This window comes from Microcebus murinus, chromosome 17, assembly GCF_040939455.1.
Source record: "Microcebus murinus isolate Inina chromosome 17, M.murinus_Inina_mat1.0, whole genome shotgun sequence".
Lineage (NCBI taxonomy): Eukaryota > Metazoa > Chordata > Mammalia > Primates > Cheirogaleidae > Microcebus > Microcebus murinus.
The window spans coordinates 42,045,209-42,072,767 of NC_134120.1; the positions used below are offsets into that span (position 1 = coordinate 42,045,209).

Consider the following 27,559-nt stretch of genomic DNA (forward strand, 5'->3'; position numbering starts at 1 on the left):
AGAGAGCAGTGGTAATCCCTGCTTAATTTGTTTAACAGTTTAATATCCATTTAACAAGTACATAAAATAGGATATCAAGTACCTTATTAACAGATAAAAAATTCCAGTGATGGAATGTATTTTGAGTCTTTGTATAAATGGTTGAGTGAATATTAATACTCAGGTCATTTTCTCCAAATGGTGATAAGCAGACCAAAAAGTTAAGTGTCATTATTGTTAACTTCATTTGATTTCCTTTAGTTTAGGATTTCATGAGAAAGCCAGTGTATTTTCAAAAGTAAAGATTTAGAACATTTTAAAATTTGCCTCCACAAAACATCTTTTCCATAAAATACTAGACTGACTTATGACCAAGCAGTTGCTATATTAGCATCACTCACATACCAGAGTCTCAGCTTTTGCTTTTTGCCATAGATAAGGAGTACGAAGAGCAGGTATGCTCTGTATTTCTGAGAGCGCTTCCAGTTACATGCAGGTTCTTTAAGCAGTGACTATCTGAGGCCATCGTTAGAGTTAGGAATTTCTGAATATAGGTGAAAAGCAATACTCATCAGATTTAGGCATAATTGTGAAAATCAGGCCAATTTTCCTTTACCGCGTGTCTTCATTGAGATAGAAGTTGTATTTAAACAGCTTTGAAAATAAAGTAAAAACAGAAAGAATAATGAACTTACTGCTTGTTATTCTTGGTGGCTAATAATATCAGAAGTTAGGCCGGGTGTGGTGGCTCACACCTATAATCCTAGCACTCTGGGAGGCCGAGGCGGGCGGATTGCTCAAGGTCAGGAGTTCAAAACCAGCCTGAGCGAGACCCCGTCTCTACCATAAAAATAGAAAGAAATCAATTGGCCAACTAATATATATATATATATATATATAAAAGTCAGCCGGGCATGGTGACTCATGCCTGTAGTCCCAGCTACTCGGGAGGCTGAGGCAGGAGGATCGCTTGAGCCCAGGAGTTTGAGGTTGCTGTGAGCTAGGCTGACGCCACGGCACTCACTCTAGCCTGGGCAACAAAGCGAGACTCTGCTCAAAAAAAAAAAGAAGTTCATTAGTACACATTATCCCTCAGCAGAAAAAATGCTTGTACAGTGTAAGTTTCTGGATATTCATACAGCACAGTGTCCTGTGCAGAATGAAGTGTGCCGAGTTCTCACAGTAAGTTCAGAACCACTGGGAAACAGAGGGAATAAAGAAATAAGGATGATGTGTGAGCAGTGCAGACTGCTCTCTTATAAGTATCTCTTAAAAATAATCATTAAATCTTTTAAAAATAATCATTATTTGTGCAATTTTTGAAAACCATCACTAAATGAGAGCTTTGCTTTTTTTTTTTTTTTTTTTTTGAGTAATGTCCTGGGCACTAAATAAGTACCTTTCATGACTTTCTACTTTTTTTACATGAGTTATTGATTTTTCACCATAATCGTAAAAGGCATTATTGTACTATCGTAAAGGTGGGGAAACTGAGGTACAAAGCAGTTAACTCACACAGCAGGCATGAAGCCCCAGCTCTCTGGCCCCAGAGCTCGTGCACAATTCTGTATACCCTGGCCCATGTATCAGGAAGGTTTTTCCAATTAGAATTTATAAAGAGTGGCTGTCGACTGGTAAGATTATACCTTACAATACACAATATGCACTTATACCTTCATCTTAAAATGTTATTACTTTCATTACAGAGTCAGTGCCCGCCTCAGTTATTTGTAACAATCTTCATAGTTTCTGTGCTTCAATAGCGAGTAGCTATATTGCTATATTGCATCACTTGAGGCTTTCTGCTTGTTCCAACTCCAGGATAGTTTTTTGTTTCCCTTTCTGCTTCTGTTCTCTGTACTGAAGCAGTCTCTAATAACATTACATGGTTATTGGAGAGAAGACAAAAGTCTTTGTAAAGGAAGGTGAAAGATGGGGTGCTATGCTTCACTCATCTTTTAAATTCTCTCCTGGAATTCCTGTTGTTACTCAACAAATGTGTTTATTTCATGCCTACTAGGTGCCAGGCTCTGTGCTAGAGACTAACGGTACAAAGCGCGGACTTCCCACCCCTGTGGAGCCCACAGTCTGATTGATTTCCAAGGGTGGTTCTGGGTACTGCATTTCAGTTGTGAAAATACTTTTACCCTGTTTGTGGGTTTGGGGGAGTTTGGGCTTTGGGGCTGTTGTTCTGCCCAAAGCCCCACCCCGCCTGCTCTGAGCTTGTCTCTTAGAGCTGCAGGGACCCACAGTCGGCCCACAGAGCTGCGTGGCTGCCTTCTTGTCATTTTCTCAAGCCACAGCAGTGCCCGCACCGCTAACGTGCTGCTTCTCGGAGTGTGGACTGGCATCTTGGAGATTCCTCGGCACACACACAGGCTGCTTAGTTGCCTGTGGCGCTGGACTGTTTGCTGTGCAGTGTGACAGCGTCTGTGTTTTTGTCCTGGGAAGTGTTAATGCATTAACTTTATTTGCACAGAATCCCAATCACCTCGTTTAACGTTTAATTTGTCTTTACTTGTCATGCGTGCCTATGAATGCCATGAGATGGTGGGGGTTTGTTTTTTTCTTTTTAATTGATGGGTAGGTGACAAATCAAAAAGCATTTGAGGGCCACTGCCCTAAGGGACAAATCACTGAGGTCATTTGCTGGAAAGAGATCAGAGCACTCAATTATAGAGCCTTATGGACTTGCTTTGTCATCATCAGCACTGTGTATTCATTTTCTACTCAGCACCCCCAAAAAAAAAAGTATTTCACAAAGTACTATGGGGAGTTGATAGGAAAAATAATTGGGTGGTACTTAACGCCCCTCCCGATTTCTTTCTGATTGTGTCTGTAGGCTTTTAATTGATGCCTATGATCTTCCATTCTACTGGTTAGAACTATTTCTCTGTGAGCTCATGTATTGGTGAACTTTCCATCCCAGCCAGGGATCTACATGGTTCTCTAAAAATCAGGCTTCAGCCCCACGGTCTTCAGAAGGAAGCCATGTGTAGAGGGACAGTTTGGATTTGTTAGTGGGATGACCATAGCAAATTGCAAGACCCGGAAGATTCTTTAAACCCTTCTCTCAAACTTCTCATGGCTACAAGCAAAAGAGCCCACCTGCAGAGGGGGCAAGTAAGATCCTATTATGGGATAAACCAGAGGACCCGAAGGCAGGAACATGGGCATTAGAAACTGACCTCTTTGCCCGGCCGAGGTATGTTTTGGATACCTAGCACAGTGTCTCCCATGTAAAAGTTGTTACTTCCAGTGACTAGGGCTCCGTGGTAGGTTGCTGAGGCTTCAACTGAATACTGTAATCGACCGATTGTCCTACATTCCATGTGAATGAGAAACCTGCAGCCAGGCCAAGAGCTTTCTGTTCATTTTAAACACTTAGTAAAACTTTTTTTGAGGTCTTAAATGTTTCTCCTAATTTTAATGGTTCTTTGAAACCTTAAGAAACAAAGGACCCATCCACAGGATGCTTTAGCATTCTGATTATCTAAGTTATGGGTGGGGAACCTCCAGCCTTAAGACCACATACAGTCTTGAATCCTGCACTTGAGGTTCTGCTGTGTGTGGCCCTAAGGCCACAGGTCCCCACCCCTTATTTAAGTGAGTACTTGAAGGTTAGTACTAGGTGTAGTAAGAAATACAGGCGTACCTTGGGAGATTGTGGGTTCTGTTTTGGACTTACACATCACAATAAAGTGAATAATAGCAATAAAATGAATCACAGATATTTTGGTTTACCAGTGCATATAAAAGTTATGTTTAGGCCGGGCGAGGTGGCTCACGCCTGTAATCCTAGCACTCTGGGAGGCCGAGGCGGGCGGATTGCTCGAGGTCAGGAGTTCGAAACCAGCCTGAGCAAGAGTGAGACCCCGTCTCTACTATAAATGGAAAGAAATTAATTGGCCAACTAAAAATATATACAAAAATTAGCCGGACATGGTGGTGCATGCCTGTAGTCCCAGCCACTTGGGAGGCTGAGGCAGGAGGATCGCTTGAGCCCAGGAATTTGAGGTTGCTGTGAGCTAGGCTGACGCCACGGCACTCGCTCTAGCCTGGGCAACAAAGTGAGACTCTGTCTCAAAAAAAAAAAAAAAAAAAAAAAGATATGTTTATATTGTAGTTTATTGAGTGTGCAATAGCATTATGTCTAAAAAATGTATATGCCTTAATTAAAAAATACTTTATTGCTAAAAAAAAAAAAATTGACCTCTCGAATACCAAAGTGGGCAGGTGGTTGGAAAATGAGGAGATAAAACTGGTCTGATCCTTTCTCCCTAACGCACACCCCTTTCCTCCTGTCCCTCTCTTCTTGTCTCTCCTAGACATTCCTTTCCATCAGTTTCTCTTCTCGTCTCCCTCCCACACCACTGCCCTTTCCTCACTCCCTGCCCCTCTTCCTTTCTTCTAACTTCTCTTGGGCTTCTCTGACCTTGTCCCCTTCTCTGCTCAGACAAAATTGCCTTTGGCCACTTCACCACCCCCCACTCCCCACCATCGTCTGGGCATTCTGTACTGTTTCTTGTGGTTTAAACACCATTGAATAAAATTATGCCGGGCTCTTAGTAATACTGAAGAAATCCTGCCACACGTTTCGCTTCTCTGCACAGAGTGCCCCAGTGCCATGCCGCCTGCTGCCTGGGGCAAGGGCACAGCCTCTTTTCAGAGTCTGAGCTCCGGTGGGTCAAACGCCACCAGATTGCTCCAAACAGAGATGGGACGCCTGAGATGGGAGGATGCTAGCTCTGATTCCAGGGTCTTTTGCTTCCAACTTTAAATTCAACTAACTTTTTTGACCTTGGGCAACTAATCTAAATATTGCTGCCCCAGTGTTCCATCTTTGCAAAAGTATTGGCCTTTCCTTCCTCCCTCTCTGGTCCTTTTAAAAGACTTACAGGTTATGATTGTTCATAAAGTCTTTGGAGTTCTGGAATCTCTTAGGTAACTACTTCATATGCATAAAGGCACTATGTAAATACAAGGGATGATTTTTTTTTTCTAGTGAATTTCCATTTTTTATAGGAAACTTTTCTTCCCAATCAGGTTGATCTTTTAAAAGTTGGTTTGTTTTGTACTCTTGTTGGTTTTTATTTTAAGATACATCTCCAAGAACACAGATGTCTCCTTTACAGTGTGAAAAATTGTAAAGAATAGCTCAATGCAATAAAATACTGAGGAGGAGGAGGATTGTTCACTGTTGTCTTTAGTGCTCAGTCGAATGCCTTCTTTTTAATCTGTACTTCCAGCGCTTTCTTCTCACCCATCTGCTCCTAAGCAGGAAGTTTTATCTACCGCTGTTCTCTCCAAAATATTTTGAGAAACAAATCTCCTGTGCTAATACCAGGGCTGGCAGTTCAACTGCAGGCACCATTGGGTCTCCTAGCGTCACTGGCCACAGTGGGCTGTAGACAGATGCTACCTTGGCCACATCCTAAGGGACAGAGCCAGAGGAGCCTGTTCTACCAGCTCTACATTTGTTCAATACCAGTTCCCATTAGCAGCTCCAAATGGGACTAATATAACTAAGAAATAGGACCCAACATCCAGAAGACAGTCACTGTATATCTTCTGAACATAAAGGTCCCAGCAAGTGCCAGATGTCACCTGGTGTTTTTGGCAAACCGTTAGGCCTGGGGTGTGCCTGTCAACAGGACACACGACCCACTGGGTCTAGGGTATACACATAGGCACTAATTCCCTTAAATGCCCTTTCTTTTTCTTTTTTTTTTTTTTTATTACCCAATGTGTCTTTTGGAAAAGATGCCACTGACTCTGCTCGCAAGAGATCCTGACTTTATTTTTCAAAAGCATTGCCTCATCACTGAAGCAAATTTTTATTGTATTCTGTAGGGGAATCTCAAATAAGCTGCTTTCAGACCGATCTGATATTCCAGACCAATTTAAGATATAAATAAATAATTAACTTCCCAGCCAAGTGATCCTAAGAATTTTCTCGAAGTAGGCATTTTGCTCACTAAGTACTTGATTTTATTTCCCGTTTCCTCCTGCCACTGTAGGCAAATAGAAAGGAGAAGTGATTAAAATTTAATCTTCCCAATCAGCTGGAGAAAATGGTGTGATTGTTAAGAAATCGCCCTGAGATGGCTTCATTTTGCACTCATACTTTTGGAATGCCTTTCATTTCGTGACCAGCTCTCCTTTCTTTCAAAGGAATTTTGAATTCCAGTTCTGACCTTCTAAAATGCTAGCTCTCGTAAGATATTCAAAACTCTATGGTTTATATTTTTAAAAGTCGTAGGACTAGTAAAAATTCAGAACTGGAAAGAGCATGGTAGAGCATCTGGTCCAACTGTGTGTATTACGAGTGGGAAAACTGAAGGGAGAGAACAATTTGCTAAGGGCCACATCACCCGTTGGTGACATGGTTCAGACTAAAACTTGGTCTTTATGCTGTCGTATCCTGGGGAAAACATTTCTGAGCTCAGGCACCTCAACTGATGTCAACACCATTAGAAGTGCTGGAAGTAGTTCCTTCTTTAAAAGGTAATTGGGGCAAAAATTAGAAGCGTGATCCCTGTAATGTGGAATTACTAAATATAGGTGAGTCTTATTTTAAAATAATATGCCCTGGATTCATAAAACCAAGAGAGGTGCATTCTTTACTGTACCAAAGTATTGTTTGGCTTCAAAATGCTTACTTAAGAGTATGCGTAAATAGTTCTCAGAATATTTAACACACAATTTGGTTTAAAAAATTTTATTATCGTGAGTGTTGTTTGTCATCAGGAATTACCTTTGCCTACGGCCAGTTCTCAGATTAAACTCTCAACTCCCTGAAGTGCCCTAGCCTGGCACCAAATAGAATAGTCAGCCAACATTTTCTAAATGAATGAGCAAATGAACTTTCTATGAACACATCTATTGTATAAAATAAACATATATTTATAAACCTGTGTATTTTAATTTTTTCAATGCAAAAATTCAAGCAAATAGACATCTGGAAATCTAAGAGGAGATTCCCAGAAACTCAGTTAAAAGGAAGGTTAAAAGGAACGCATTTAGCTTTCGATACTTTGCTGGAGGAGGAATTTTTATGACCACATGCAAGAAAGTCAATAAGTCAAGTGTATTGCCTATTTAGGGGCAGATGTGTCCTGCTAACTGCACCTAGAACTAGGACTTAGGGGAGTAAATAAAATGCCAATGCTCTGTGGTCAGGGAAGTGTCCACTTCCTGGGCCAGCCTGCTCCTGCCCTCTCTGTGATCACTAACCATCCTTCTAACCCTCCGGCTGCATGGTCACCCCCAAACACACCCGATCAAAGGAACAAGGCAAATCCGTCCCTTCTCCTGGGAAAGCCCGAGCATGTATAGCCTAGTAATAGGAGAGGGGCAACCTTATCTGGATACACAATGGCTAGTGGTCAAATATCGCAGTGAATTTATTACTAGATAATTATAGGCTAAGGCGCTTGACCTCAGAGTCAACTTCCTTCTCTGCGAAATGGTGATAATACCTAACATTGTGCAGAGGTCTCTGATTTCAGACTTGAACGCCCTCTACTAGTGTCAGATACCGTTTTGTTGCCAACCTTTGCTGTCACTTGCATCTTCCCTCCAAGAGAACATGCAGAACCGACTTCTGGACATGCAAGAGGTGTACGTACATGTACGGCTTTCATCGTTTTACTCTGGCTGTGTTTTAGAGCTGAGAATGGAAGGATCTGGGAAGAGGGGACAGATGACCAGATAGGCCCCAAGAGTGTGGAAACCACAGGCTACTGCCCCTTTCTCTCAGGATCAAACAAAATAGACTTCTATGTCAGCTGAATATGAGCTTACCATGACCTGAGGCTCATTTAATTTTTGGTTCTGCACATTTCCTCCTTGGCAAGAAAATAAAGGGAGGGAAGCATTATCCCTAAATTTAGTTCCATTTCTGTATTTCTTCATTCAGTCCTTTAAAAAATGTCCAAAAACATCTCTATTATGAAGGTAAAATATCACAGAGTGCCAAGAGTGTGTGCTAAGTGATTTAATTGGGCAATGTAGTGCTGTTTTCTTTTCCTTTTTTCCCTAAAATTTCAGAAGTAATAAATAAATACTCAACTCTGAGGAGCATAAAGGAATAAAAACATAAAAAACTTTGCCTGTAGCATCATCAACCAATCCCAACCCCTGCTAATATTTTGCTGCATGTAATTCTGGAATTTTTCATTGTATCTATACATATTTTTGTAAAAATGGCCTTTCCCTATAAAACTATTATTACTGAGCCTACTGTCTCTTTAATGTTACATTTTAATTTTTTAAAAAATGAATAATATCGGCCGTGCGCGGTGGCTCATGCCCGTAATCCTAGCACTCTGGGAGGCCAAGGCAGGTGAGGTGGATCACTCAAAGTCAGGAGTTCAAAACCAGCCTGAGCAAGAGCGAGACCCCGTCTCTACTAAAAATAGAGAGAAATTAATTGATCAGCTAAAAATATATAGAAAAAAATTAGCGGGGCACGGTGGCGCATGCCTGTAGTCCCAGCTACTCAGGAGGCTGAGGCAGAAGGATTGCTTGAGCCTAGGAGTTTGAGGTTGCTGTGATCTAGGCTGATGCATGGCATTCTAGCCTGGGCAAAAAGTGAGACTCGGTCTCAAAAAAAAAAAATAATAATAATATCTGTAGCTGAGCTATAGTGTATACTTTAAAAATACTCTGTAGTGTTTTAAGTGAATTTAAAAATATCTAAGAAATCTAATTTGAAAATTAATTCAGCTGTAATAAACATGGCAAGATTCTATCAAAATGTTCTTTTTGTCAAGTTCATTTTCCTTTTGACCAAAAAGCAGAGAAATGGCGAATAGTTGTTCTTTTCATGGCCTCAGTTTAGTAATCTAATAAGGGAGTTTCTGAGACACATATTTCATTATGAAAAAGAAAAAAAACAGAAAGGCATGTTGAGGGTATTGGGCTCCATATCTGGCAGAGAGACTGCGTTGAAATAAACAGTTGTAACCTCTCATCCTGGCCACAACAAAAAGGGTAGCATTTCCCTACTTCAGATTAGGAAAGAATAGCAGATTCATTTAACACAGTTGATGGTCATTTTGAAACAACTTTGAAGCACCCTATTTTTTTTTTTGTATGCTGTAAAATTAAGATTTTTATCTAAAAGAAAAATCCATACAGCTCCAGTGCCATTTCATTTTATGAACCGTACCATGATGATTTCATTATCTACTTCCTTTTGTGCATTTTGTCCAAAGCACAGAACGAGCATCTTGTTATGCTCTGCCCTATTTTGTTTGTCTAAACCCCACCATGTATTATAATCCTTCACTATATCAGTGTAAAACACTACCTTTTTCCTGGGCCTTGCCTGCTCACCTACATAAAATTTGTTCCCTGTCCTTCTCACTAAGTCCATAGAGGGCTTCTCTGCGCATCTGGTTTACTGGTTTGTCAAATTTCATTTTTTGCGTGTGCAGAGGAATGAAATAAACTTCATTTTTCCTTCCCTGTATTGACTACTGTTTTAAATGTTTGCCTTTCGACTGCTGGAGGGTTGGGGGATTTAGCTCTGTCTTAGAGGAAAGGAAACTGGAATCAGATAGGTTTGGTAACTTCTCCAAGATCACACAAAGGATGAAGCTGAGCTCAAGCCAGGTCTTTGGATTCTAAAAAAAAAAAAAAAAAAAAAAACAGGGCTCTTTCTCCTACACCCTTAGGGTAGTCTTTGTAGGTGACTTTTCCAGCTATATGAAATTTTGAGAATTGTCTTAACTCAGAAAAATGTTTTCCTTTGCAGTTTTTGGATGGAAATCTTTGTTTAGTGTATTGTATACTTTCCAATCTAAGTGAGTCTGGAGTTTGATTTTTGGATGACTTAATTTTACATGATTTTGGTAATTAGCTACTGTCCTATGAGCCAGAAAACCAACAGCCACACTTCTTATCATGTATGAATTAAAGGTAACACAAAGAAATGATAAATGTTAGAAGTAATGGGTATGCTAATTACCTTGATTTGATCATTACACGTTGTGTACATATATTGAAATATCACTCATGTGTCAATCTAAAATAAAATTTTAAAAAGTAATTTGATTAAGTTCTTTAAAAAAAGAGTAAGTCTGAAGGGGGCTCCTATGAATAAAGTGAATGGAAACTTGACTTTGCTGTTTTCCAAATGGTTGAGATTAACAGAAACTGTCCTCTAAATTGTATGTATAGTACTCATCAGTTTTGAAGCACTACTGGGGCCTTTTTTTTTTTAACTTAGGTGAAATTATCAGAAAAGATTTTTTTTTTCTCTCGAGGCTCATTCTGTTATTTAGTTAAAGTCAACAGAGACCACAGAGTTTGGCAAATGATAGGTGTCCAATAAAGAGAACTTGAATGAATGAAGAAACAATTAGGACCTCTTTCAACATACATTGACACTACATCTGGGAGTCTTGCTATAGGATCAAGAAACTATGGTCAGTAAAGTGATATTTTTCTATAAGAACCATTATTGAGAGTCTAGTAGGATTGTGTCATTCCTGAAATAACACTCCCAAGGCAGTCACAAATTTCCTAGGAAGTAGGGTATTTCCTAAGATACTTTTATTATAGTTGTCAGAGTATCAGAATTAATCAGAACTCTCCCTTTTCCAAGCATGCCATTTGTGTGTGTGTGAGAGAGAGAGAGATAAGAGAGAAGGAGGGAGAGAGGGAGAGGGAGACGGAGAGGGAGAGAGAGAGAGAGAGAAGAGAGAGAGAGAGAAATACATGTATTTTAATCCAGGCTGAAATTTGTGGAAAAGGTATGATCTATATTAAATTCTTACACTGCTCTATTGAATGGTATGAATTAGAATATCAAATAATGTAAGTATTTCACTATTGACATGCTTTTCTGGAGGTACCACGAAGAAGCTTGTTTCTTTCCTCAGTGAAAGAGGTAATATAGTCCAACCAGATAGTGAAACGTGACACAAGACAGGGACATACATTCTTAACCAATAAAGTCATTAAAACTTTCAGTTTAAACTTCAGCTCATTTGTTCAAGGCAGTGCCCCCGGGGCTCCTGTTTGAACAGGGCTCTGCTGGGTTCGGAGGCAAATTTTTCACTTGCTGCTTTTGAAAGATGCCTGAAGTCAAATCCCTTGAAGGATTCTACTACTAAAAATCGTTGCTGGTCTGTTGGGTAGGTGAGTTGGATGATTAAGCTACAAGGAAGCAGCAAACGGAAAGCACCTGGGAGAGGGAAATTTTAAAGATAAACTGATCAACATGCCTGGAAAATCTGTGCAGGGGAGATAAGGGAAAAGAAGGAATTAGAAAGAAAATTCCCATGGGCTGGTTCATGTCAGAGTATTTTAGATTCAGTGAATTCTATGAAAGGAAATAATAAACACCTTTATGACCTTTTTTTGTTTTTAAGATGGCATTTCACAAAAATTGAAGTGAATATTTGAACAGTAAGGGTTCTGATTGGAGGAGGTCCTTTTTAAAGATAATTTTTGGTTTCCTTTTATTCAAGTAGGAGTTATAATAAAGTGAGTAAATCTTAAGGGTGCACATGTATACAACCGTGTCACCACCCAGATCAAGATGTAGAACTTTTGTGGCTCTCCCAAGGCTTGTTCTTGCCCCTCCCAGGCAGTACCCCCAAAGGTGCCAGCGACCTCATCTTTGCCATCACAGGTTCCTGTGCCTGCCTGTCACTTCATAAGAATGGAATTACACTGAATGTGCTCTTTTGTGTCTGGTACCTTTCCTTCAGTGCTCTATCAAAGCCTTAGGGCATCATTTTTTTTTTTTTTTCTTTTTCATAGTATCAGTAAAGAAGGGAGACATTCTATTAGAAGGAGAGAGGGAAATGGATGTGTTCTGGGATCCTACACCATTTGTATCAAATACTAAAACACCCCTATTTCCCCATCACACGAGTGGTAAGTTGAAGCCTGTTAGGATTTGGGCTTTCAAATATTATAAGAAAAATTCAAGCCACGTGTACTGTGCTGTCCAATATGATAGCCACTAGCCACAGGTAGCTATGTAAATTAACATGTAAATTAGGTAAAATAAATTAAAATTAAAGATTCGGTTCCTGGGTCACGCTTGTCACTCTTCAGGTGCTCAGGTAGCCACCTGTGGCTAGTGATGACAACATTGAACAGCGCAGAGCGAGAGCATTTCCATCCCTGCAGGCAGGTCTACTGGACAGCTCTGTTTAAGAACACTGGCTCTTAGCGTCCCACCTCTTCCACATCCTCTTTTCCAGACGTGAGGATGTTGTGGTGAGCTTTAATTGTGGATCGTGCCACCACACCCCAGCCTGGGCAACAGAGTGAGACTCTGTCCCAGAAAAGAAGATAAATAAATTTATTTGCCCAAGTGACAGGAATTCTAGAGATAGGCTCAGAGTCGGTTGACTCAGTGTCTCAGTGTCAGGACCAGGTTCTTTCTGGCTCTCAGCTCTGCCATCCTGGGCATCAGTTTCATCCTTCTGCTGGCAGGGAGACGGCAGCTGCAGGAACGAGCATCCCATCCGGGACTTCACTGTCTAGGTGAAGCTGAGAGCATCAGCTCCAGCTACTGGCGAGGGGAGGGGATTGCCACAGTCGTGCTACATGAAGCATCTGGAGTCAATGAGGTGAACACTGAGGTCAACTCCAAGGTCCATTACAAGTGCCAAGACCCCCCTGCCAGCCCCAAATAGCCACCCCCAACCTAGCCTATGGATTTTTAAAGTTCTTACAATCTGTCCCATACAGACAATACCAACTCTGCTAGCTAATATCAGGTGATGCCTTAGCAATGACCATAACTAGGGGACACAGAACCAGAAAGGCATCAGGATGGGGAGCGAGCCCAAGAGCAGAGCAGGGGGGAGGGGGGGCTCCCCAAAGGCGGGCAGCTCTAATCCTGCCCTTAAGGTTTCATGTCCATCCTCCACTCCCAGTTATAGAAACACTGATTTAATTTTAAATTTAGCAATATCCATACCTTTATGACTTACGTTGTAAACGGTATATATTCTGAGAAGTCTGGAATCCTTCAACCGATCAGTTACGCGCTTTCTTCCCTCCTTCTGTATAGACGTTGCAGTGTTAGAGCTGTGCGGAATGGGGTCACAGACTAACGACAGTATTAACCCTGCAAATCTGCTCATTTTCGCCTGAGCACCCTCAGGCGGGACAGAGAATGTGTCCAATTGAAAAACTATTATAGACTTTGTGGTGCTGTGATGGGCTGAAATGTAACAGGGAGGAGGGTGTGTGTGCGTGCGTGTGCGTGTGTGTGTGTGTGTGTGTGTGTGTGTGTGTGTGTGTGTGTCTAGCCAGGAAATCATTTTCTAAAAGGAAGTCAGATAGTATGTATCTCTTAAAAGTGGAGGTTATATGATTGCATTTTAAAGGGAAAAATGTATTCAGATGTCTTGAAGGATTGAAGGGTGGAAAAAAAAGACAGGAAAAATGTGTCTTTTGTCATCTAAATTTTAAAATGCTACTTTTACTATTTCTGAAACTTAACTTTTATATTTTGTATCAACTGTGTCTTTGTTGTTTTTTTATTTTTTATTTTAGTTTTTTCCCCTATCCAATACCCCTTTAATTCCTTTTCCTTGTGTGCTGCAAACATCCTTTTGTGTTTTTTAATGTCTATTTTGCATTGTTAAAAATACATATGCATTTATAGGGAATAATGTAGTGAACTCCCTTGAGCCCACCACCCAATTTAAGAACTGAAACATTAACTCTTTTTCTGTGACTGTTTCTGGGTTCTGTTTAATTCAGCATGTAGAAAAGCACAACACAGATGGTAAATATTTTGTGTAAAGGCCCAATCACCACTCCATTTATAGTAGATGTTGAGTTTCAGAAAGCATGTGCACTCACAGTCTTGCTTGGACATGTGGTTAATGCTAAGTAGTCTAACAGTTGTGCCCCAGGTAATTCCTAAAGCTGTTCCAGATCATAAAATCTATGATGTTTTGCAAATTTATATTTTATCATGCTGTGTTTTATGCACAAAAGCTAGATGACTTCCCCTTTGTAATCTCCATCAAAGGCATTTTTCAAAATCCCTTTGGTATGCCTTATCACTGGCTTTGTTGCTTGTTGTTTGCGTGTTTAAAAACCATCTCTGGCTAAATTATAAATCTGAGAGTATATGTGTGTCATCAGACTTACAGAATTCATACATAAATGCTATTTTAGCTTATTCCTCAATTATAGACCCCTTCCTGGAGTGCCACAGACCTGACTTGACTTGTGTGCGGTTTGGGCTCTAAATTAAAAGCAATCAAGGCTGGGTGTGGTGGCTCACGCCTGTAACCCTAGCACTCTGGGAGGCTGAGGCGGGAAGATCGCTCAAGGTCAGGAGTTCAAGACCAGCCTGAGCAAGAGCGAGACCCCACGTCTACTAAAAATAGAAAGAAATTAATTGGCCAACTAAAAATATATAGAAAAAATTAGCCGGGCATGGTGGCACATGCCTGTAGTCCCAGCTACTCGGGAGGCTGAGGCAGAAGGATCGCTTGAGCCCAGGAGTTTGAGGTTGCTGTGAGCTAGGCTGATGCTACAGCACTCTAGCCCGGGCAACAGAGTGAAACTCTGTCCCCCAAAAAAAGCAATCAACCACATTTTGATAGTGTTTGAAATATTTATATTGTATCCATGAAAAGGACATAATATTTTATTTTCTCAAGCGTAGCCTTTCTGATGCATGTTCTTGCTGCCACCATGTGATACCCTCATTCCGGTCCATTTGCTCACATTGCACCTTTGCTGTGATGACACATCTCTGCATCAACATCTGCTTCAGTTCCACTCTGGGAACTTGATTTCTTCAAGAAGTCAGGTGGACAGAAGAGCAGCTCATTTGTGGTTCACAACCACACATACATCACTCTAGGGTGTATTCTTTTCAAAGTATACCCACACCCACGGGCTGGCAGAGAAATACACAGGGAACAAACAGGTAGGTAAAATATGGGTTGATTTTTTTTTTTTTTTAATTTGCTAACTGATAAACTTGTGTTGCCTCTTTGCAAGGTTGCTTTAAGTATGTGAGCCAGTGGCCAGACCAGCTATGCCTCTTTTCCCTGATTCAAAAAACAGAAATTTAAGAAAACATTTTGTAGAACACAAGTGCCGAAGGTCTGCTTTTATTCCAAGTGCACAGCAATGAGGAAGTTTTCAAAGAGAAGGATAAATCATACATATTTTATTTAGGTGCATATTAAGTGTTGATTGTCTCTTCATCCAGAATGAATAGAATTTCTCCACATGCCATTTTCCAGTTGTTAAATGCAAGAATTTATTAGTATAATGAAAGCTCTTGGTCTTCAGAATTATTTGAGATGAGCATTCGGTCAGCCCCTTGATTCTAAGCATGTGACGTTTTCCTTTTCTTTACTACAGAATTTGTTTTTCTAATATTCATGATAACAAAAGTGAGGGCTTGCTGATTTTCCAGATTTTATTATCGAATGAATGTCAGCATTAATCACTGGTTATTCTTTATGCTATGTGTATTTCCTTTCTTTCCACTGAAAAGAGAAAACATGTCTAAACTTGCTTCTCTCTCTGCAGGACAGTCGGCCCAATATGTCAAGACCTCTGATCACTAGATCCCCTGCATCTCCACTGAACAACCAAGGCATTCCTACTCCAGCACAACTCACGAAATCCAATGCGCCCGTCCACATCGACGTGGGCGGCCACATGTACACCAGCAGCCTGGCTACCCTCACCAAATACCCTGAATCAAGGTAATCTGAAAAACGGAGAAGTCAGACTCCGAAGTGCATGTATTTGCTCATCTAACTGTTTTTCCTTTTACCAGCATAGCAGCGTGGCCTCACTGAGGCTGGGGTGAGGACGTGAAACTGCCACGTGGGCCACCCTGCAGCAGAGGTTGCTCTCGGACGTGGCTGTATAGCTTATAAGTCCTGACAATTTTGTAGGAGGAGATCACTTGCCCCATCAACTTGTGAACTAGAAAAAAAAAAACAAAAAACGAGAGACTCTATCAGTGAGGTGTTATATTTAGAACAGGATGCAAAAGTCCAGGAAGCCAAAATAGTCTTGTTTAAAAAAAAAGTGAAGGATCGTGGAACTTAAGAGAAAGTTCGAGGCAAGTAAATAAATTTACGAACTGTTTGAAGAGGGAGAGTGGTTTACAAATAGGCAGTATACATTTATGTTTATGAGATATTTCTTCCCACACCCACCCATTTCTAAAGGAATTCCAAAGAAATAATTTCCTTTGTACCCTGGGATGACCCTCCTGGCTCTGTCCAAATTCAGGGACTATACCCAGATCTCGTTAGGGAATTTATTGTCACCAGCCCTGCTGGTGGATAGGGAAGGAGGCATGAGCTTCTGTGGGCTGATGCCAGGGAAAAGGGTGTTTCTCTGTTTGTTTCTGCTCATAGGAAATAGAAAAACACACTGCTTGAGCTTCAGAAGGGCACCAGTTGCATTTTTAAGAGTGTCTTAAAAGTGGCAGATGACAGGTAGCTTACAGCCTCAGTGGATAGCACTGACATAAAAATCACTGTCACCTTAAGCTACACGAAAACTGATTTGGGGGATTTTTAGGGTTTTTTAAAATTTCACTTCACTACCTGATAGTTTATGAAAGAATGTGAAGATTGGGAAGAAGAAAGATGAAATATTTTCTCTGTTGACTTCTGGATTTAACGATCAAAATGAAATGATTTAAACAAAATCGATTTATATTTGTTATCCAAAAGACTACATATTTTAAAGTAAAATGACCATATCCATCATGTATTGGTATTATGGAGTCCCTACCTTCCCTGAGTGCATTGTAGCAGGTACTACAAAGTCATCTTATAATAATGGCTATATTTTTCAAACATATTGTTCTATAAGTCATGTTCTTTAAAAAAACATACCTATTTCCATTCCTTGTAACACCAAACTCAACAACAGAAAATCACTGCTGCTTTTTCAAATGAACAATTCATTCTAGGGATCAAGTCACAAAATGCATGAGTCAAAAATGCAAATCCTCAGCTGTAGTGAAATTCAGTGGTCCAGTCTGGTAGCCTTTTGCTTCAGTTTGCTTTTTGAGCTCTGATACAGGAGGGGAATTGATAATGACACCATTTGTCTATGACCTAAGCAATACGTTTTCTTCTAGTGCTCACTATAATGGGCTGGGTCCACTCTGTCCATTGATCACACACCAGCCGGGTTTGGCTCCTTGTCGAGCTCCCTGGCATCACTTGGCCTGTTGGCTGTGGTAGAAGATAGAGGGATAGAGGCTCTATCTATGCAGTTCCCGACTCTCCAATGATTAGCCACTTTCATGTTGGTGCTATATGTTACTAGGTAAAGACCTCAAATAGTGTGTCATTTGGAGATTCTCCCTCAGTCCATCGTTCATTCTATGGGTATTTCCAGTATTCCACTTTTCACCCCTTATTATCCTCACCCTGAGACGTGCATCAGATTCCATGCATGGCATTGTTCTCTGCACCTGCGCTGTGTCGTTGCATAGCCGGCAGACACGTGTAGGTGATGAGCACTTTATATGTGGCCATTCCCAATTGAAATGTCCTCTTGGTGTAAAATATACATTGGATTTGAAAAACTCAGTACCCCAAAAAGTAAAACAACTCAATAATCACTTTGTATTGATTTCATGTTGGAATGATAATATATTGAGTTAAATAGAATGTATTATTGAAATCAATTTCACTTTTTCCTTTTTACCTCTTTAATGTTGCTACTACAAAATATAAAATTACATATGTCTCACCTTTTATTTCTATTGGGCATCAGTGAACTATGAACAGATGTATTTATACAAGCATCTAATTAAACTTGGCCCGGTGCAGTGGCTCACGCCTGTAATCCCAGCACTCTGGGAGGCCGAGGCCTGCGGATCGTTTGAGCTCAGGAGTTCGAGACCAGCCTGAGCAAGAGTGAGACCCGGTCTCTACTAAAAATAGAAAGAAATTACTTGGACAGCTAAAAATATATAGAAAAAAGAAATTAGCCGGGCATGGTGGTGCATGCCTGTAGTCCCAGCTACTCGGGAGGCTGAGGCAGGAGGATTGCTTGAGCCCAGGAGTTTGAGGTTGCTGTGAGCTAGGCTGACTCCACGGCACTCTAGCCCAGGCAACAGAGTGAGACTCTGTCTCAAAAATAAATAAATAAAAATTAAAAAATAATTAAACTTACCTCTCTCCCAACCTGATACTTATAGACATCAAAAATTGAATTTCTCGGCCGGGCGCTGTGGCTCACGCCTGTAATCCTAGCTCTTGGGAGGCCGAGGCGGGCGGATTGCTCAAGGTCAGGAGTTCAAAACCAGCCTGAGCAAGAGCGAGACCCCGTCTCTACTATAAATAGAAAGAAATTAATTGGCCAACTGATATATATATAAAAAAAAATTAGCCGGGCATGGTGGCACATGCCTGTAGTCCCAGCTACTCGGGAGGCTGAGGCAGAAGGATCACTCAAGCCCAGGAGTTTGAGGTTGCTGTGAGCTAGGCTGACGCCACGGCACTCACTCTAGCCTGGACAACAAAGTGAGACTCTGTCTCAAAAAAAAAAAAAAAAATTGAATTTCTCTTTTACTAACAGAATTAGAAAAGATAGAATTGTTATCTTCCTTTCCCAATCTTTCCCTGTGCTTCCTGTCACCAGTGGGCCATGGTATTATAGGAGCAATAGCAAAAATAATTAGTGATTCATTAGTTTTAGGTTTGGATGCTGTCTCTGCCATTTGCCTAACAGTTGTTTGGCTATGGATAGGTCCAATTTTTGAACACCTGTCTTCTCTCTTGTAAAACAGGCACAAACAATATCTTTTTGCAAGGTCATCGGGAGGATTAAATGTGATTATAAAAAGCACACCGTGGCCCTGTGCCTGGCACATAATATTGCCTTTATACTTAACCTTCTGCCAAACCCAGCAATCGTTTCTTTTCAAACTGCCTTTCAAATTCCGAATATATCCCATTCCTTCCTGTCCTAGACATGGGAACAGCCTTATAGCTAGATTACTACAGTCTTGGGGGACTCCTTGCCTGCACCTTAAATACCCCCACCTGTCACAAGTTCCAAGCTCATCTTTGTCATTAGGAGATATCTTTAAGAATTTTTCAAGACTCTTTGAAACAAGCCTTACAAAGTAACTTCTGTTTCTGTTGCTTATACCTAAAGCAAATGACACTGGTCATATAACACTGGTTTAGATGTTGAATTGATCACCGTGCATTGCTTTGCTGCCTCTTGGGTTTTGGGGGGATTTTTTGGTAAATAACTCAATGTTCCTTTCAAAGCAACAGCCACTTTAATGGGACTCATACACAAACCTTAGCAATCAAAGAGACAGAAGAAGAAATAGTTCTTCATGCTTTTCCTGTAAGTGTCAGGTTATCCTTCCAATGCGTGGGAAAATCTCTTGCATATTATTAACCCTTTTGGGATAAATCCTAGGATGCTTCACACCCTTCTTACCCTGTGGGACCATTCTCTGTCTCACCCGCTTAGAGCCCTTGGTTCCTGTCTCATCTGTCTCTGCCTTAGCGCAGCTCAGCAGGGAGGAGGGCTTTGTCTAAGATTTCAAGGGAAGATTTATAGTTTAAAAGTACCAATTTGCATGTAACAAGTGACCTTAAAAGGTGTAATATCTTTCTATGATTTCAAAGGTCTTACAAAGAACCTTTATGCCATTTTGAAATATTATAGGTGATTTTTAAATTCTCTCTATATTTAACCTGCCCTTTTGGTTACAGAGCAGCCTTAGAACATTGTCCCCAGAAAGTGGTAGGATGCACTACAAAGCTGAACATGAGAAGCACCTGGGAAGCATTAAACTCATGCAAGGCCCTGCCCCAGACCAATAAAATAGGAACCTCTGCAATTTTCTAAAGGGGTCTTGATTTTCACCATCTGGCTTTGAACAACACCAAGATGTATGGTCCCTCCAAGAATATAGGCCTCTTCCTTAATGAATATTTCATGTTGTATCGTAATGGCCATTTCACCAAAGAAAATACCTTTCAATCTTCATTTCTTTAATTACCAAGGTTACCCTTGTTCAACCGCGGGTGTGTGTGTGTGTGTGTGTGTGTGTGTGTGTGTGTGTGTGTGAGCGAGAGACCCCGTGCTTTTTTTCGGCCTGTAAGCCCTGATCAGAGATTCAGTTAGCAAGCTGACTGTTACATCTCATGAGGTTAATCACTTGCCTTGGTATTCACTTCCACCATCAAGTGGTTTTTCAGCTAAAGGGGTTGAAGTTTTCAGATTTTCTCAAATTAACTGAAGCATTTGTTTGCCTACATCAGTGAGGTTACCCTGTCTTAACCAACGTGTGTGTGTGTGAGATGCAGACCAGCTCTTTGGAGGTGTTTATGAGACAGAAGCTAATCTACACCCCATCAGTGATAAACACCGAGCCCTTTCACAGGGTCCTAAGAGTGCCAATTCTGATGGCTATTTTGAATTGTGATCCCCAAGCAAAACACCCGGTTCAGATCTGTAGTAATGTTACATCAAATAAGCTAAAGAAAAAAGTCAAGAAAAATAGATCGCCATCAAGAAAAGATTTTAAATGGATATATTAAAAAAAAATAGAATATATCTTGCTCAATAGTTTATTAGCTTGATTTGTACCTTGTAGATATCTAGACACATGTGAGGTAGATGCTAGAGATCTTCTTAGCCATGTATGTGATATTAAAAATACATTCTGTGACTGCTTTAAAAGAAGACAAAAGTCCGAGTTCAAAGTTAGGAATACTCTAGTCTTGACTGTCTCCTCTAACAAAAACAGTCTTAATAGCAGCAGTATTGATTGGTAATTCAGATGTGGACTTTTTAAAACCAGGAAGTGGGCTGAAACTGCTCTAATTAACCAAACCTACGGAGTGGTCCTAAGACAGGGGTCTTAGCTGATAGAGCTGTCTGTCAGCCGGTGACCTGGAGGTGAAAGGCGAGATCTCATGTTTCAATCCCCTGAGCCATCCGCCCTGACTGCTTGACAGAGCTTTTGTGCATTTTAAATCCAGTACATGAGTTAACTCCCACATAAGCAGATTATGCTAAATTGCTCTCTCCTAAATAGCAGCAGAGTTGCTAAGCACACTGGCATATGTAGGTAATTGCAAAACTCAAAGGACTCTACTTTCAGCCTTGCAGTCAGTCGACACCCATGGCCACCCAAGGGGTGTGTGTATTTGGAGCTTTAGGACGGAGATGCCAAGCATGTGTGCCTTGCCAGCCGCGAGCCGGCTTTTGGCGTGCGTCACTCTCAGATGCTGTAGCCATTACCGGGTTGTTTACGTGCAGCTACACCGAAAGGAAAGCCAGACAAGTGCAATTGTAAGGGATTGGTGCACACGTTTGGAGGACAGTTGCAAAGCTTTCTATTGTAATTGTTATGTGCCAGCTTAGGGAGTTTGCCGTGAATCCTGCTTTAGGGCTGGGAATTCCGCCTGTTCCTATGACTTTATCCTTCCAGTTTTAACTCTACATACCCTACACATGGGTCCAGCATCCTTGTCCCACAGGTCTGTGTTTTATTGACTCACCAAAAATGCTGGAAAAAAAATTGCCTTCAGGTTTGCCAAACAGTTTGCTGCACTTTGCTTGCAGAATAATTGCATGGCATTGAATCGAAAGCTTTTTATTATAACTTGCTCTTTAAATCCACATGTTTAATAATTCAATGTCCATGTCAAATTTAAAAGTCACAGACTAGGTTATTGGAGGTTTTTCAATGAGTAGAAGTCAACCTGAGCTACATAGTCCCAGCACAAATGCAAAGAGAGAGCATATCCCTATGAAAAGTCCTAACACAGAAATGATGAACAGTTTTGATTGGTAAGATTGGTTGATCTTTTAAAAAAAAGAAAATTAGCTTATGGAGGGATTTAAAAAGGGAACAAGCACCTGGCAAATGAAAAATGGAAAAAAGTTTCTCCAGGGTAATTGGGGAAATTTTCCTCTTTTCTGTCTCTTCTTTTCATCTTACAATATTGCTTTTCTAAAATTGCTCCTCAGTTATATAGGCAAAACGTAAAGGAAACAGTTGGCTTCAAAGGGCTTTTTTTTTTTTTTAAACAACGAAACTGGATTTTCTGTTGATGTGCTGAAAAGCCAGTCAGTCCTTCAGTAACTTACGCCACGCTACTGGTGGATTCAGCAAGCTTCCTTTGCCACGAGGGAACGAAATGCCTCGCTTTTAAAGTAATCTAACTCGTAAAGTCTTGTCTTAGAGCACAAGTTAGAGAAAAGTTAGCCACGGTGGCTGAGTTTTCCCTGCCATGTTCTTTCATTTGTTCAATAGAGGTTTTATGTGCTTCCATCTGCCAGGGCATGCAGTGGCCAAGAAAAGTCCCTGCCCTCGTGTGGCTCACCTGGGGGAGGAGAGGGGACAGCCAATAAAAAAGTAAACACCCAGTAAGCAGTATTGCAGTGAGTAGTAAGTGCTATTAAGAAAAGTAACACATGGGATAAATAGGCCCACTTTGGGATGTATTAAGTCAAAAGGTAATTTTATTCCTACGTGGGTTTCTCCCCCCCCCCCCCCGCCAATTCATTTTTATTTGTTCATCTAAATTTTCAAGACAAAAAAATAAATAAATAAATAAATAAAATTTTTTTTCAAGACAAAATCTGGTTTGCCTTTTAGTTTAGATTTAGGAGCTGATAGCTGTCACTTCAGCATCACAAATCGCAGTTGATCTGCGAAGGCGGAGGCCGTCCTGTCGGCTGCAGACCTCCTGCGTCCACGCCCCACCAGGATGACCGCAGAGCAGGGTGGCTCCTGAGTCACATCAGGATCCTAACCTGCAATAACTCAGGGCAGGACTGCGTGTGGGTCAGATTCTCCACTTTTATTAACCTCTCACTTACCAAAAACTCAACCTCGTCTTAGATAGAGCCCCTCTCCCTAGAAAAGTCTTCCTCACTTGTTTTTTCCCCCCTGTGTCCTTGGTACCAAATACTGTGCCAGCCACAGAGTGGACATTCAAAAGTTTACATAACCTATGAATTAATGACGGGGGGAAATATTGCACACAGAGGCTAGATTCTCAAAACAGTGAAGGGGAAACAATTGAGTAAAGTTATTCGAATTACAAAGTTAGGTTTAAACGCTGGGCTGAGTTCATTGCGTATATGATCTCATTTAATGTGCCCCAGGAACCTTAAAGGCAGAGACTGTATTTACTTACCCCAGTTTACAGAAGAGACCCCTGAGATTCTAGAGGTTAAGCAACTTAACCTCAAGGGTGGGTCTCTAAATCTCACACTGACTGCATGACTCTTATTCTTTCCTCTTCCTTAACAATGGTTTGCAACCTTGAGGGCAAGTTAGAATCCACTGGGACTCTTAAAAAAAAGAAAAAGGCTGGGTTCAGTGGCTCACGCCTGTAATCCTAGCACTCTAGGAGGCCTAGACAAGAGGATCGTTTGAGTTTAGGAGTTTGAGATCAGCCTGAGCAAGAGCAAGACCCCGTCTCTATTTAAAAAATAGAAAGAAATTAGCTGGCAACTAAAAATATATAGAAAAAATTAGCTGGGCATGTTGGCTCATGCCTGTAGTCCCAGCTATTCGGGAGGCTGAGGCAGGAGGATCACTTGAGCCCAGGAGTTTGAGGTTGCTGTGATCTAGGCTGATGCCATGGCATTCTAGCCTGGGCAACAGAGTGAGACTCTGTCTCAAAAAAAAAAAAAACAAAAAAAAACAAAAATCCAGTGCCTGGCTCTGCCCCCAAAGGTTCTGATTTTATTGTTCTGGGGCAGGGATTGGGCATGGGATTTTTTAATGCTTCCCATGTTCAGCCATGTAGTCCATCATACCAATTCTTGGAATTGTGTTCTAAGAGTGATGTTAAGCCAAGAGGACAGGTCATCTATGATATTTCAAGCCACTTTATTTTCACCTTCTTCCCTAGCCCAGAGCTTCCCGGTCAGTGCTGGGACACATCTTACACATGTTGAGCCCTTCGGCGCCAGAGGCAGCCAGAGCTCCCGGCCGGTTGCTTCCAGCCATGAGCAGCTTCCTCTTGCTACCCTAGTGTCATACAAATACAGCGCTGTCATTTTCTATGTGTGTCATGACTTGGAAAATGTGGAAAGCACTGCCTCAGACTGGGCAATGGGATAAAAGGGTCTAGTTCTCATCTGCCCATGGGCTTCCCAAGTTCCTCATTCTCAGGCCCGCAGTGTACAAGTCTCCCTGTAGCAAGGGACAAAGTTTGCCTTGGACCGGAGACCTTGCCACTTGCTTGATGGCTGGGTGGTGGTACCTGTGAAGAGAAACTCGTTATCGAAACAGTCAGTGGTCAGCTTTGACCTTGCACAGTGAGCCCACCGGAAGGAATGGTGCACGCGCCAACACTGGGGTATCGAGGGCTGCTCTCCAGGGTGGGGGTATGCAGGCCCATGGCTGTGTTAGTCACCCCCTTCCTGCTGTGCCCTCCCTTCTTGTTGCTAACAGAATGGCAGGCCCCCAAGTGCCCCGCCAATGCAACAAACCCACTCAGGGTTCACACTCTTTCTAACACAAAACACATATACGCACACCAGCACGCACATACCCACACACTAACCCAGAAAACACACGCCCTCTAGACCTATGCTTAGATCTTTAAACAAATAATAGATCCACCAGTAGTCTACAGTGCCTCACACACTGTGCCTGGCGCACAGCAAATGCTCGATAAGTATTTGTTGAACGTGAAATGAATTTTGCATAGCATTTCCCTCGGTGACCTGGGACAGCTCAGCCACTGTAATGCAGCTGCAGAGTGAAGGTCAAACATTTTGAGCCATCAGGTGCCACAGTGACCTTAGGACCTCGCTGGCCTAGTCCAATCTGGGCAGGAAAGATTCACATTCTTTTTGCTTCAAGGCACAAACCAGAAAGCGATTTTCTAGCCTAGTCACCCTGAAGGGAAAGGGTAATGAGCCAGATTAACGGAACTGTGGCCCCGGCCTTCGAAGTGCTTTCCTCCAATCGATACCTTTTCCCTAATGTCCCTATATCAGGGTCAGGTCAGGGTACCTGAAAAAAAAATGCAGATTCCTGAGCTCCACCTGCTCTTTACTTAATCTGTGCCTCTCAGGATGTGAGGGAAACCGTCAGTGTTAATAAGCACCCCAGCCACCCATGTGGGTCTCCAAGTCTGGACACCTGATCTGCAGAGCAGGGTGGCGAAGCATGAATGTGGCCACTGCAGGGCTGTGGGCCCGGCTGCTGGCGTGGCAGGAGACAGGCTGTCAGAGCGAGGCTCTTCTTGTTGACTCTGGCACGATCTACATCGCTTGCGACAATAACACGGACTGTACTCATTTGTGATCAGTCGTGAACAATGTCATTGAGCAATGCCCCGGCCATTTTTGCTCGCACCCCCATCTTGCTGTTTTATATATCGTATTTTCATGTTTCCCCTCGTCATACAAGAACTTTTATAATAAACCATGTGATCTGTTTTCTTGTTTGGAAAATTAATTAGCAGGTACTTCATAGAAGATTCAAACAATCTCTTGTAAGGTCAATGTGTGCAAAATATGCTCGGCTTTCCTGTGTTCTTGAGAACAATTCCCATTCAAAGAGGCTTAAAAGTTTGCATGTTAGTTCATACAGCCCCGCTCAAGAGTCTCATGCCTCTCTCTTTAGGGGCAGACTCTGGCTCCTTTAACCTGGTAGTTTCTTGCTGTCAGTCATATAACTGTAATTCTGGTTTAGTGCTTCATTTGAGAGCTTCCTTGTGGCAGATGAATACCAACATTTAAACATTGTAAGTGAATTTCCAAAAAGCAAACTGCATTTCGGTGACATAGAGAGTTTGGTGGCCAGGCAGTGGTACACCCAACAGCCTTGTTCTTGTGTCTGCCCTACAGCTCTGATGTCATCTTCCCAGGCCACCTCGACCAACTTCATAGAGATACAAGGTCCCTTTGTATCCCTTTGTACCAGTAAGGAAGCACACCTAAGTCGGAAAACACTGAGATACCTATGCTGCATGTGTCCTTGGCTGGAAGAAACCCATGTACAAATTACTCTCAAGTTGGAGAAATCTTTTTTATTATATTAAGCCAATGCAATAAACCTTTCCCCCTTAACTTCCAAATAGAAGCATTTACAACCAAAAAAAACATTAGGCTATAATTTTCACTTAAAATTCAAGGACTTAAAAAAATATAAACCTCCTATAAGTTGTATCAGAAAGTCACACTGAAAGATATCTCATGGGTCCACTGAACTCATAAATGCCCTCTGCTGACACCCAGGGTGTGTTAATGGAAGAGTCTGGTCCATCTACCAGACGGTTCAATATGTTACTATTAATGTCAGTCACCTATTAAAATACCTTTTCTTTTTATTAAAAATGTAGGATTTACAGGCTCAAATAGATGAATTATCAATATTCCACTTCTGAAAGATCACTCTCAAGATGCCTGGAGAGAGAAAGTGGCAACAGTTTGTCCCCGAAGCAGCCAGCTGGAGTGGGCGCAGAACACTTTTCATTCTGGCCTTGCGAAGGTGTCTAGGATGGTGGGGGATGAGAAGTCAGGTGTACCCATATAAGGCATGCGTTTGTCATGCATTCATATTTCAAAGGTAGACTCCCAAAAGCTCCAATCTGATGGCAATGCCTTTTGCAAAAGAAAATGTTGGGAAAAAATGCATGATTCAGCCCCACAGTTGGATCAGCTATTTGGTGGACTGTCTGAATCCAATCAAGGCACGGTATCAGTAGAAAGGACACTGTCACTAGAGAATGGTTTCCTGCTACATAAATGCCATGTGTCAGTTTGCTTAGTAATGACATTGCTGTTTATCTTTTCTGGTGGTAATGATTATTTTTACTCTTGTGCAACTTTCCTTATTGTGTGCTCCATATTCAGAAGATAAATTACAACCGTGCGTAACAGCTAACCACCACTTTCAAACAGTGGCAAACCTTGCCAGGCTGGGAGGGCTTCATAACTGAAAGGTGAATTTGAGCTCGCCCCAACTTGTTTCTGTGATCTGAGCTGAAGGTGTTCCAGAACTCCCACCCAGCCTCATTAGGCTTGGCTAGGCCCCTTCCACTCCTCCAAAAACTGATTTTTTTAAAAAACAGCTTAGAAGGCCCTGAAGCCTTTAGAGCTTACCTAAAAGAATAAAAACTCTTCTAGTCTCAACACAGCATAAACAGTCAATACAAAAGAAAAAAAAAAGAATGATCTTTTAAGTATATCCCGCTGATCTGTAATCTTAGGGGCCCTAAGGAAGGTACTTCATTAAAACATCACCATTTTGACGATTCTTTGCAGAAGGAACAAGATGGCATTAAGGGTGGAATTCAGAGAATGGACACATTAAGAGAGACTGGAATGAAACTTGTAACAACCAAGCAAGGCCAGGGAACCCTGTTAAGATAAATAGCGCTGCATTCTTCACCCTGCCTAGGTGTCTGTGATGATCAGAAAGCCAAGTAGAGAAGAAAGGATTCGTGCTCCCAAGCACATGCTGCGTCAGGCTCTCGAGAAACCCATTTGTAATTTTTTATGCAGATTTTTAAAGTTAGCACAAGTATTTCTTTCTCATCCAAGGCCTTCTGAGTGAAAAGTCAGAGGAACAGCAAGT

General features: G+C 41.5%; 1 protein-coding gene across 3 annotated transcripts in view; it reads left to right on the plus strand.

Moving 5' to 3' along the window:
* KCTD1 (potassium channel tetramerization domain containing 1) overlaps window positions 1–27,559 on the plus strand; it is a 189,689-nt gene that overhangs the window by 123,277 nt on the left and 38,853 nt on the right. For all 3 annotated transcript variants that reach the window (XM_012740435.3, XM_012740436.3, XM_012740434.3), the window contains exon 2: window positions 15,523–15,701. In XM_012740435.3, the coding sequence (XP_012595889.1) occupies window positions 15,523–15,701 (179 nt within the window). The remainder of the gene's footprint in view (window positions 1–15,522; window positions 15,702–27,559) is intronic.